Here is a 13,498-nt window from a genome sequence, read left to right as displayed (position 1 = left end):
GTTCAACACCTGAGCTTAGCCTTGTTATTGAACTGTTTATTACATCACTAAACACCTCTTGTGCAAACTCACAAAACACTTCTCTACCATGCGATACGATGGAAAATTCCCCCACGTCACTTCGCCCAAGATTAGTATAACCTGATTTTTTTTTTTTTGCTTGATTAACAGTAAAGGCTCTGGAATCTTTCATGAAACATGAGTACACACAGAGTGGAAATTACAGAAACGGACCACTGTGATACTCCAGTAATAATTATATTACCCTACGTCCACAGGTAAAAAATAATCCTGTCTCAGCAGGGCGTAATTCTCTCACAAAAAAAAACAAACCAAAAAAAACCCCAGTACATTTTTTAAGAGTTTGTACGCACCACTACTAACAAGCGTACTCGCCTACTTTACTGTGTACACATTGATTACCTGTGCAACTGCACACACACAGCATGCCCAATGCCAATTGTCAGACAGAGGGGTATAAAGCAATATTTGGTGTGATGGAGCTCTATGAAATACCTCTGGAATCATTTGGAGCACCATAACCTAACATCACCTAACGTCATTACCTCACCGCACTTAAGCTATAGTTGCTGCATACAAGTACACAAAGACAGCACAAGCCCATTAATGCTGTCCCTTGGTTTCTGAAGAAATGTTGGATGTAAAGGTGCCAGCATCCAAGACATGGATTAAGCCTAACCTTGGATTAATATTAAGCAACAATGGAGATATTATTCTGAGTCTGGAAAGCCTGGGAATGGTTTATTCTATGACTTAAATGAAGAAAAATGCCCTGCAATGTCAAAGACACTCAAAAAGACAAGTACAGGATCAAAGCAAGTCTATAACAAACAAAGGACCACACTCTGCCTCAGAATCTCATGCCTTCTCAGAAAAAGCCTGCCAAAAATTAAACTATTTATAGAGATCTCAGACAAAGACTAATCATTTCAGCATGGAATAAGTGCAGACTAAACCCAATTTCAGGCACATGTTCAGGCACATGAATCTGCAAGACGTGTTTTCACAGAAAATCCCCTACTGATCAACTAAGACATATTCAACAAGGCGTATATACTTTCTACAACTAATAGAAAAACATTAGAATCGCTGGGGATGTTAACCAGTGAAATAGGACACTGATCCTTCCTCCACTTATCTTATGGCAGACAGCTCTCCACACACTCTCACCCATATGGAATGTCTTGAAAAAGGATAACTCCTTATTGGTGCCATTAAGCTCTCAAAGCAAACAGTTCACTCACTGACAAATAAGCTCATTTAAAGAAGCTGTCTGGTGGATGTAAGTGATCATTTGATCTTAGTGTGTACATAAACACACAGAAACATGATCAGCAAAGAAAACTCAACCTACAGCATCGTTCATTATGGTTAGTCAAGGAACGTCACTGGTGTTTTACTGTACATTCAAATTGCAGGACATGCAATAAGTGTAAATACACATTTACTACGCTTTAGGGCTGAATTGTTTATGTATTGGATTTACACTATCAGCAGGTATGGATTTGCATTTTTGACCTCACGATGCAGTCTTTTCTCAAGCTATAGACAACCCAATGTAGAACAGCATTTTACATTTTTTTCTGCAGTGAAGTGATGTTTGTGTGTTTTATTTGCCCCAAGGTAATCAAGCATTCATTCATTACAACGCTGTCAAGATGTATATCACTGCTGTCAAAAAAAACATGTACTTACTCAACACTTTTTAATTAGAACACGGCAGGTGTTCTTTACCTTATGCAAAAACACAGGGCAACACAAATGCGTAAAAACTGTTTTGCATTGAAAATTCTCCACATTAATTTACATTTGAAATTTTTGATTTTTTTTTTTTTGCACAGTGACAATATACTGAATTTTTTTTTATTTCTAACAATATAAAATCTTTTTTGCTGCTATATAGAGCAAGTTATTTAAAGTTAATTTAAATAGTGTATAAGTTCAAATATGAGGAGTAACACATTAAATCAAAGTAGGAAATATTCCCATGTCATGTGGTTAACGTCATATTATGAAATCTAATTACTATTTATATTTGTTTGCTGAACAGCAGTACAACAGCACTGAGAATCGGCATTGAACCCATTTGTGGTAAAGAACACACCCACACACTAGTGAGTAACTTCAGCACACACAAATACACCCAGAGCTGAGGGCAGTCAAACACTGTGCTTAATACTTTACCTGTATTCTGGCTCGTTGACATAAAATCCCTAAAACAGTTTTACACTGTAAAACCGCATAAAACTGCAAAAGTATATAGACACTTTAAATTCAGATTAAAGCTGGGGTTACACTAGGGATGAGCTGTAGTAAAGTTCAGCTCAGCACAGCCCGACTCAGTGCTCACTTATACACGTGTTGATGATAAAAACCCTTTTCTGAGAGAGCAAATTTCAGCGACTTGTACCGGAAGAGCAGAAAAGATTAAAAATAAGTTAAATAAGCTCTAAACTGGTTAGAAACATAGCTGACAAGCTAACGGGCACTTATGGTTTAGCACACCACAGCAGATGGTTTGTCCAGTGAACTGAGGCTCAAAACACACATATTAACAAAATAATATAAGGGTAGAAGGGTCTTCTGAGTATTTTGTCTGTTTTCAGCCTCCTTCCTTCTCTTATTTAACCCAAACTCAGTGCTAAACTCACAACTGCGGTGAGCTACCGGGCTTGTGTTTTCAGAGTGGGATATCTGCAGTCAGTAAGCTCCCATATCGCCCCCTCCCTGTGGCTCTTTTAAAGGCATAAGGATGAACACTGACCTTGTACTTAAGTAGTCAGACACAGAACGGAAGTTTGACACACCACACAAACTTTGTAATTTTGAAAAACCGCTCCCAAATTGCATTTCAGACCAGTCGCAGCATATCAAACATGTTTGCTTTCCTCGACCCGACTTTGGATGTAATCAGGAAGCATAAACTCTGCCCATGTCCCCTAATAACCAGTATTACTTCTAAGAGAAACAACACTTCACCACCATTCACACCATTACAACCTTTATTCCAACTTTATTCTAATTTTACATCCTACCTTCCACTGCGGAGCACGCTGCTGCTAGTTTCTGAATCATTTAAGGTGGAATGTAGGTTCAGATACGTGCTATTCTACTGGTCTACTTCTCAGGCATATGCTATATCTCCATCTCTGACATTTTATCTGGTCTCTGTAGAAATCAGCAAAATGTTGTGTGGTGTGAGATACCCAGTCTGTTTATAAACTGCCCTTATTTTTAAAGTCGTGTGCTTATCCAAAGCTTTAGGTGACTGACACCTTGAAGAGAACACATCCAAAAGTACTGACAGTGGGGGTAATGAGTGGGTGATCAGTTGATGTTGTGTGGTAACCCACTACACTCACACCCCATCATTTACTGTGATATGATGAAATGATTTTACCTTGCATGGGCTCTGCCTCTTGTTTCTCCCAGTTGAGCTCCTCCTGAAGCTGGTGCATTTGGTGGCGGCAGTGTTGGGTCTCCATCACCTTGATAACCAGGCTATCAACATCATGATTTCTGGTCTCTTGGGGAGGTTGTGAGGTGCCATTAACGGGGACTGGCATTTGTGCAAAGGGTGGCAATTGCTGAAGAAATCAAGTGAGAGTTCACCATCAGTCTTTAGTCTGATTGAATTTAACAGAGGCACACCTCAGGTTGAGTCTGAGTACTAACTGATAACCGCTCCCAGTGCATGCTGGGAGGAAGCTGATTGGCTTACCGCGTGTCTGAGCAGATGTCTCTCTTTCCTTAGAATGTCCCTCACTGTCCTCACCAGCTGCAGCGGCTGGGTCTGAAACAAACTCTGAAAAGTAGTTCAGCAGGTTAGACTGCATCATGTCCCTCTTCACAGTCCGACAAGAAGAAAGGCTGGTTATTTTTACAAAAGAAGGGGTGAAACCGTAACTTCAACAGCACAACTCTTAATAAAGATAATCACACATTTATTTATATATTTAAAAAAATAACGAATTACGAATGTGTTTCACATCCAAGTCCTTGTTTATAGGTATAATGTAAAGAATCTGATGACAGTGACAAGTACCATTCTCCTGCTGATGTGCTGGAGTTTGACCTTCTCCACTACATTGGGGTTATTGTAGGCTACTTCATTCAGGAGCTCCAGCATCCGATCCACCAGCCTCCGGGCCGCAGCCTCCTGCTCCACGTTTTCCAGGTCAAAGTCCTCCCTGAGACACAGACACGCACACACAATAAACTCTGAATCTGAACCTTCAGCCACAGTACAGTGTGTAATAAGGATATAACAATATAAAAAACGTGTCAATATTTTTCATGTACATATCTGTCCCTGCACAAACAATCAATTCCTTTCTATTTCCAGTCAAAACCATCGTTTATTACAAGTGATTTATTTTACATCATCATGTGAAAAGCAGGTCTGAAGTGGGAGTGGAACTTAAATTTCTTCTGGGCTCTAAAAGATCAAAGGGCTGTTTTTTTAATGAGAACCTGATGTGGAATTTTAGTGGTTGACCAAGCCTTGCATGCTGGAGTATGACTTTTTCTCTATTTCTTTCTTTCTTTTTTTGGAAACGTGCATATTCTAATTTGGCTTTGATTTTCTTACATAACCTCCACCGTTAGAAAATATCTAATCTCCCAGAATTGCTTGTACTTAATGGCTGTTTTGGAAATTAAAAATAGCCCCTGACCTTTACACAGTAACTGATTTATAAGTATTTAGAGTTTGTAAAGAGTGTTTTTAAATACTAAAATGATTCTGAAGTTACTGTGTCTCCCTAATGTTACAGTAAAGGGTGGTGTGCAGCACTCCTCGTGTACATTTAGTTTTTGCACATTTACTAGAAATGTATAGAAGCATTAGGCAACAGATGCAGTAGAGCAACAAAGAAAAACATAGCATAGAATGGACAAAATGCATGCAATAAGAAAGAGTGCTCTGTGGTCCAGCGTAGTGATCTGGTCAGCACTTGTTTTAATGATTATCCTCCTGCAAGAATATCCTCAGATGTTTCTCTGTCATATAAAGCCCCAAGTGTTTGATATTTATTTGAAAACACCAGATAATCTTTATATCTTGTGAATATTTTCATGAATTGTGAGCTAAAATAATTCCAATAACAATAACATAACTCTATAATACATTCACTGTCTATCTGAAAAAATATGGACACCAGCTCTCCCACACACAGTTTTGGAAAGGCTTTACACTAGCGGAAATTTGCAGATGGAGATTAAGCCTAGTCCTGGATTCTATCCTGCTTTTAATTCTCATCTTATCTCATTTTCTTTTCCGCTTCTCCATTTCAGGGTTGCAGTGCTGCTTTTAATTGAAAAAAAAAAAAATCACATTTCAAAATGGTGTGTAGTCCAGGACAAGGCTGGGAAGCCACCCCTATATGGAGCTAGTTGGGACATTTCTGTGTGAATTTGACTGCATTCAGCCACAAGACCATTCAGCCAATTTAGCGACAAAGTACAGATATCTCCAGCTCATTATTTTGGTACATGGTATTGATCCGTTACTCCAGAAACCAGTTTTGTTGTGCCACAGCCCCCTGCACAGGGGTTTTATACCACCCTGAGACTCATGTGAGGCTGCTTAAGGGCATCCCATTTAATTTCATTTTTGGGTTTGTCTTGGTAACGATAGTCCAGAATATTTGCACTGTTGATCATCTGTGTACACAATGCATGCACCTTCATTTGCTGAATTCACTCCTTTTTAAATGTCTACCAATATCTGGAAATGTAGTGTACACTGGACACAGTATACCATTTTTGTTCCTCGATCCAGTTGGCCAAGTAGTGCCGGACATCGATGGGGAAGGCATCTGGGTAGAGCTCGCTCAGTGTCTGATTGGACAGTTGTGGAAGCTGCTGGGAAATCTGCATCCACAGCGCCATGGCAGGACAAAACTGAAACTGACAAAAAACAACACACACGATGGTCGAAGAAATGCACAGAGAGACACCCTGAGTCTTGAAATGACCGAAGCAGCTTAAAACCAAATGAAAGCCTACAGATTCCTGCAGCAGTCAAGTCTAGACCTCTAGTCATACTGACTTAGTATTAACTTAACAACTTCGCAACACAAATATATTGGAAATCGTTTGCTTTGAGAGAATTCTGAGAGAATGATTCAGAAGTTTTAGCCCTAATTATAAAATGCAGAACTTGGGATTAAATACAGCATTGTACAAATGTTTTCATACATTACAAACGCAGAAGAAAAAACACTGGCATTGCATCATAAATACACTAGCTTTTCTGGACTATAATTAAAAAATAACAAACAAATACATATATACACACAATCAAATACTAGTCTGAAAGACTTGTCTGTTTCATACCAACATTCTTTAAGCTAATTTCTGCTAGTACCAATATAATTCAAATACCATAATGAATTATGCTTTATGTACAGGTAGACGTTATGAGTTTACATATCGCCTATTCACAACATCATAAGACCAAGGGACATCAAACCTACAGATGAGTGTAATATGTGTATTTGAGAAGGGGAAAGGTATAGGAAAAATGAGAAAAATACGGTGAGGGTATAGTGCTGATAAACAAATAATCAATCAATTAATCAATCAATCAAACAACAACAAAAATAATAGGTCAAAGTAAAAAATGTATGTGTGCGCGTATATATGAATACCAAATAATAATACAAGTTAGGCCTACATACAAAAACAAATTTACGTAAACATATGAAGAAATGTACTTTGGTAATATAAGCGTTTCCAACAGTGATGATGTGCTAAATTTAAGCCCAGAATAGCTGTATTGATTTAAACATCTACAGTGTTATTGTACAACATTTGACCAAAGAGGAAAAAAAAGAATAAATAAAAGAAAATAAAGAACTTGATAATTCTGCTATACACCTCTTCATTGGGGCACGCTTTGCAGTCTTTCTGTTATTTACACACACATTATACATTCAAAAGTGTTTCAGGAAAAAGTCAAGAGTGAGTGGTCTTATTGTTTTTCATTTATTGTTGAAGAACAGGAACAAGGTTGGGGGAGGTGGTCTAACTTTTGTTTTGGGTGAGAAAGAGTACCCTGTACATCCTGTCAGCTTTATCTCCAGCTAACATAAGGAGAAAACACACACACACACACACACACAAACACACACACACACACACACACACACACACACATACACACATACACACACACTACAATAGATGGTGCATCTCAGAGGTTTTGAAATAAACGGTGCACTTGTTGTAGAATCTAGAGTGGAGCTACTTAGACTTGTCATGCTAGCTCCTTAGTATGCTAGCTTGCTAGCAAAAAGTGTTGAGCTGTAGGACAAGACGAAACTGAAGTCTTGTCAGAAATTAATACAGGCTGGAAATCCTGTCTTAGTTGTGATTCTATTTAAAACCATCAGCCATGACAGGCTTAAGACTAGTGAAGGCTTTGTCATTGCTAATCTGCAGCTTCCTTTTCCAATAAAAAGAAAAGTATCATTAGAGCCCTGCTACAAAGAAATAAATGTGGCAGTGTTAAGGCCTGACTAATTTTCTAGAAGAGCTTAGAAACACTTTTTCCAGTTCACTGTACATTTGAAGCTATTTTAAAAAAGGCTCTTAATGTAAACCTTAGGTAAAAAGTAAGTCACGGCTTGTCAATGATTGTCAATGTACATATAAAATAAAACGTTGAGGCGGATTTAAAAATTACATGTTAGACATCAAAAATACTTTTGAATATTACTCTGTAGTTTACAATTTACAGCATTTATGTCCCAAGTGTCAGCCTTATATTGTGACCACATTTTCTGTCAATTTAAGGAAATCTACAATTCTACCCCTCAGCTAGCTCTATGGATTTCATTTTTTCATTTGATAAAAGTATGTTTCGATTTAACAGGCGAATGGTGCTCTGAGTAAACATAGGTTTAGTTCAAAACTTAAAAACTTTCTCATCAGTGCCATTTCCTTTTAGAAATCATACAAGCAATACTCTCTGGTTCATTTCAAACCTTAAAATCTACCCAACAGCACTTTCCATGCTTGAAACACATATTGTTTTCGCACTCAACTCCGCAAACCTTTCTCAGGTTTCGCATCCGCTTAATGCAAAAATTTTGGAAAATTTATGTAAAAATCCCAGCCAATCAGAGATAGGGTCTGTTCCTATCATGGCAATAATCAGGAAGACAAAAACATTTTGCGAGAATGTACGAGTTTTGAATATTTTCTATTAAGATTTGAAAATGTTTCGATTATTTTTCTTGTACAAGGTCTAAAAGGAAATGGCACTGCTGAGCAGGTTTTCAAGTTTTGAAAAAAGCAGCGTTTCCTCAAAACACCGTTGTCTTCTCAAAATGTAATATATATGTAATATTCTTCTCTTAAACCTCTGTTATGTTCATTTGTCAGGAACAGCAATGGTTTTCCCGAGTCAATTTGACCCGGTGCATGTTTAATTATCCAAAAGATGTCTGAAACCAAAACAATCCTAACACGCAGTGTGAATATTTCATTATTAACTCCATTACGAATTATTCAATCAATTTTTAGTGCAGTGAGGTTCCTTACCTCGAACAGGTATTGGTTCAAAGTATTGGTTCAATTAGGATAATTCACTCGTTTTACATAAAAAATGTCTCACAGTTACAATCAAAGAAATACTCTGACATTTCTGGCACCCTTTTACCTCCAGTTTGACTGTCGGGGTCAAATTAAAAAAAGCCCCACTGTTTTAAAATGGGTAAATTGGTCCGCATGCTAGGCTTTTCGTCTCTGCTCATGGCAGAAAAACAGCGTTTTGGAGGTTTTTAGACAATAAATAGACCTCCAAAGTTTGAAAAAGTATGAAGTCAGATCAGGATATTGCTCTATTCCTGCTCCATTGGTGGGTAATATGGACTTATTTTTTATATGGATGTAGTTCGAACAGTGAGTAAAACTCACAACAGTTTTCCCCTCAAATGCAGTATTTCCACACCATAGTAGACACTGCATTTAGATATTTTGGTACAAAATTTATTTCATATCCATGGGTTGCAGCTGATGTCACAGTGTAGAGTAGCCACTACATTGAGGACCTATCCATCAAACAAACAACTAAAAACTGTGATTTTTATAGTTTTATTGTTTGAAGACTTGTAGTTCTTATTTGGTTGAAAAAATAAAAGAAATAAATGCATGAATCCCTGACCCATTTATACACGTCATGTTTGTAAACAGAGCTCTGACCATCTGTGTAAGTCTGTGGCTAACAGATTTTAACAGTCCTTTTCTCTTCGTTATGCTACACTGTGGGATCCTTTACCCTGACATAAAGTGGAGGTGGGCGCCCGTGATTTTGAGTGCTGTAAGACTCTTTCCAGCCCATGAAGAAGAGCGGTGTATGGGATGAATTTATCTCTTTCACGTATGTTTACATATTGGCTGTGCTCTGAAACCAGACACCCCCAATATGGTGCCCACACCAAAAACATTATGCCACTTCAACCCATGGATAGGTTTTCCTAATCACTTAGTGCTATAAACACGAGAGGATATAGGTAGCACATGCTTCTCATATTATCTGAGCTTTGTACTAGTGGAATGGCAGGATAAAGTCTGCGTAATGTCTGGGACAAATGATATGGGTGTATGCTTTCACACATGCAGCTCCTCAGGTCAAACTGGAGAAAGGCGAAATTTCTGGGTTACAGCACGTGTGACAGGTGCTCAACACATTAAATTAGTCACCACTTGTTTTAAGCCTGGATTGATCAATGCAAGTAAACAAATTGGGAATCAAAGCAAGCCCATGTGCATGTTTTGCAGGCAGTGAAAACCTAGTATGTGAATGGTATTCCTTCTGGTAATTCACTGCTCGTCTGGATAAAATTTAGCCGATATGAACTCCTTCATATTGCTCTGCTTAATTACTTCTAAATGCTCTGTTTTACTCATTTCCCTAGTAAATGAAAAACAATTTGTTCTCATTGTTTTCAGTGTGAATGCACCTTTAGAATGGCTGGCTCTACATCCTGCCCACCCAGAGAGAGAGAGCGAGAGAGTGAGAGAAAATAAAAGACATATTATTGAACACATCAGTTCCAGACTTTTGAATGGTATACCAAAGATACGCGTCTAATTTCGTTCTAACTACACCATATCACCATACCGCTTGATCTGCACCAGCTCCATGACATGGCAGTATTGTGTGCAGCTCTTCAAAAACCAAAACACGGGAGGGTGTGTCTCAGAGCCAGTCATAGAGGGAAGCTCCACTCCACACGGCTGGGGACTCACAAGGAAAGGGAAGTGTTCTCTGCAACCACATTTCTTTAAAATACTTAGTACTATCTCACAGTACACTACAGAAATCAAAGGAAAGGCCTTTGCTTGGTCATTACCAGAATACAGCACTTCTGTTCTAATGAAATACTGTTCTAATAAAACTGACAAAATTGTTCAGTATTAGAGATGGTAAACAGAAATGAAGACTGACCCTACAGGGTGCCATTCTGCCAGGCCCTTACATTTAAATTTAAGTCACTTGCTGTGTTCCAATCTAATGCATTCTTTCCAGAAAACTAAGTGAATGTCCTTAATGCTTAAAAAAATCAATAATATAAAATAAATACTCAGTATTATTGGTCCATTCATTATGAAACAATCAGCAGCTGCTAATTTTAAATTTCTAAATTCAAATATTTTTAAAAATAAGAACAAGAATTACAGCAAAAATATGCTGCCTCACTTATGCTCGATGTGCCAATGTGCTGGCAAACGGAAATTTGTCTGTTTCGCAATACCTGAGGCATTCTAGCAAATTGTTTACACTGGTACTAAATGGTTATTTTTAAAAACCCTTGTGGTTAGAATCAAATTAGCAAAGGTATAGCAGGGTTATTTCTCAATGCTTAAATGCACAGTAAAACTGAAAATACATTTGCAATATGATTTTTTCCCAATATATTCAGTATCAATTAGTGTTAGTTTATCTCAATTTAAAACAGACTGCTACAGTGTTGTGTGCACTGGTTAAATCTACAGGCCTGTCTGCCATTGGTCTAAATAAAACTCTAAAAAAAACTTTCTGTGCCATAGCTATTTTGTATATGATAGCTCAGAGTTTGGTGCTGTTAAATATGTACAACCAATTAATATCATAAGCTTTCTGCTGACATATTCACAAATATGTGCATCCAAATTGGTTTACACATTATTTTTACAGACTACTATTGCAAATAATATTACACGATTGCTAACTTTCACTGGGTTTCAAAGGTATGTGCAAAAATGAAGAAAAAATGACAACAATAAGATCCTGTAAATTTGTAAGTCATTCCGAATATTTGAAGAGAGAATGGCTAATTACTGCAAGAAATAAACATAACTCTGATTCTGCATGATAGGAAAATAAAAATACTGCATGTATATGGGATCTTGTTTCAGTATCATGACTGTTTCCACTAGTCTCATGAATATTACAGGTTATTTTTTCATGACTCAATGCCAGCATTCTGTGTCATGAATATTGAACATGCTTTTTTTTAACCGCAGTGTTTCATCACTGCAAATGTCTAAACACTGGTTGTGTGCAAAACCACATTCAACCATACAATACATACTACACTCGAGTCTTTAATGGGACACTGTGTTTAGTCTGGCAGTGTGCAGTTTGGGTGCAGCCATATTCTCACTCGGTCATTTCAGGTAAAGGCAATTATGAAAGAAAAACACAGGCAATAAAACAACAATAATAATTCAACTAGGTTAAAATATTATTACAATACTGTTACTACTACTATAATTAAGACATTCTAAGGGCATGTTTACTGACAAAAAAAAGTAATAGGCAATAATATTATAACAAAGATATGACTAATGCCATTAGTTTGGCAAATGTGACAGCATTGACTTGATCTGGTGACTCAACTCCAAAGCCCTGTTAGTATGTCAATACAATGACCGCCAACATATCAAAGGCCTCACAAAAAATATTGTTTAAATGCTGACAGTTTGTATAATACTTTTACATTGAATGTGGCTAATATAAAGCGTTTGTGGAAGGCCTACCGGAGAATGCCAATGCCAAAGAAAAACAGGCAGAACATACACATCTAAGGGGAACAGAAACTAGAAACGGCCTGAACTCAGCCTGCCAGTTTCTTTAAAGAATTTCATATTCTTTGTCCATTTGTAACAATAAGGGTTTTATTTAAATACATGCATTTGAATATGGAATGTCCTTGTGTAATTTCATGTTATTAAAAGCTCAGTTTTAATAAATATGCTACTGATAATGAAATGTCATTAATGTTTGTGAGGCCTACTCCCAACAACGTATTAAAAAAACAGAACAAGTCTGCAGTGTGTATCAGAACAAACCCTTCAACTGTTCCTCAGGTTGTGTATTTTCAGAACTGTCAAGAGTCTAGCTTTAAAGAAAACTGCTTACACTTTATAACCACAAACTGGTCAACTTTATAATCACGTAGCTGAACTGTAACATTTACAACATTAACAGTCCTGCAATAACGGTTATTTAACGTTGAGCGCAACGTAACAGCAACAATTTTACTTCAGATATTTTTCAAAAAAATATTTAGGCTTCGGTTTGTGACTTGGAAACGAGTCGATTCTAGTAGGCCTTAATTATAACGTCGTTTAAACGTCGAGTGACAAGTGACACGAAACAGTAAATCAATGTTTCGTGTGAAAACGGTTAAGAGTTTTTACAATTTAACTAGCTATATAGACAAACCCACTTTAGCCAGCAGTGTGTTCTTCTCACTCTTGGTCAAATCAACTGTGGCAGATGTACGTCAGTACAGTGGCCTAGTCCAACAACTCTCACTATAAAAGACTTTTTATCTCGCCGTGTGAAACTGGCAAAAAAAACAGACGGTTAATAAAAAACCAGAAAGGAGAAAAACGTTTAAAAATAGACGTACCTCTCTTCGACGCCAGCTCTTATTCACATGGAAAGAGAAATACGCTTGTCCGCCTTCCGTGTGTGTGTGTGTGTGTGTGTTTTCTTTCCCTTCCCAGCTCGGCTGTACTTTCACTTTTCTGCGCTCTTTGGTGATCTACAGCACCTTCCAGCGTTGAGTCTCGGTGAAGCCTCAACAACATAAGGACTTTCAGCTTTTCATTTGGTCGCTAAGTTTGGACACGTTTTTGTGTTTTGTTTGTTTTATTTGCACTAAGTCTGCGGCAAAAAAGTTAAGAGGGAAACAGGTGGGGAGCGTGTCCTTCTAGAATATTCCATTCCACATTAAACGATGCAGCAGTTGCTAGTGCTCCAGCCGTTACGGGAGCGCGAGCACTTCGAAAAGCAACCGTCAACCGAAGTTTGCGTCGAGTCAACGCAGAAGCATAAATCGGCCTTTACATTTATCTTTCTCGCCCTTCTCCCCCACCCTCTCTCTCTCTCTCTCTCTCTGATCTAAACCACTATAACCGCCTTGTAACACATACTTACATTTCCACTTTGTGAAATTTCCCGAACAATGAAAGA

The 13,498-nt window shown here is 37.8% G+C and overlaps 1 protein-coding gene across 4 annotated transcripts in view; it reads right to left on the bottom strand.

Annotated features, from left to right (window-relative positions):
• Positions 1 to 13,146, bottom strand: part of stat6 (signal transducer and activator of transcription 6, interleukin-4 induced) — a 47,921-nt gene extending 34,775 nt beyond the window's left edge. For 3 of the 4 annotated variants that reach the window (XM_066671157.1, XM_066671153.1, XM_066671156.1), the window contains exons 1-5: positions 12,933 to 13,146; positions 5,783 to 5,931; positions 4,067 to 4,211; positions 3,743 to 3,826; positions 3,422 to 3,608 (exon numbers count right to left, since the gene is read on the bottom strand). In XM_066671157.1, the coding sequence (XP_066527254.1) occupies positions 3,422 to 3,608; positions 3,743 to 3,826; positions 4,067 to 4,211; positions 5,783 to 5,913 (547 nt within the window). In that variant the 5' untranslated portion in view covers positions 5,914 to 5,931; positions 12,933 to 13,146. The remainder of the gene's footprint in view (positions 1 to 3,421; positions 3,609 to 3,742; positions 3,827 to 4,066; positions 4,212 to 5,782; positions 5,932 to 12,932) is intronic. The other variant, XM_066671154.1, reaches the window with a different exon arrangement.
• Positions 13,147 to 13,498: the final 352 nt, after the last annotated feature.

Source organism: Hoplias malabaricus, chromosome 5, assembly GCF_029633855.1.
Source record: "Hoplias malabaricus isolate fHopMal1 chromosome 5, fHopMal1.hap1, whole genome shotgun sequence".
NCBI lineage: Eukaryota > Metazoa > Chordata > Actinopteri > Characiformes > Erythrinidae > Hoplias > Hoplias malabaricus.
Note: the sequence above shows the minus strand (reverse complement) of the source record. Positions and strands in the feature narration are given on the sequence as shown.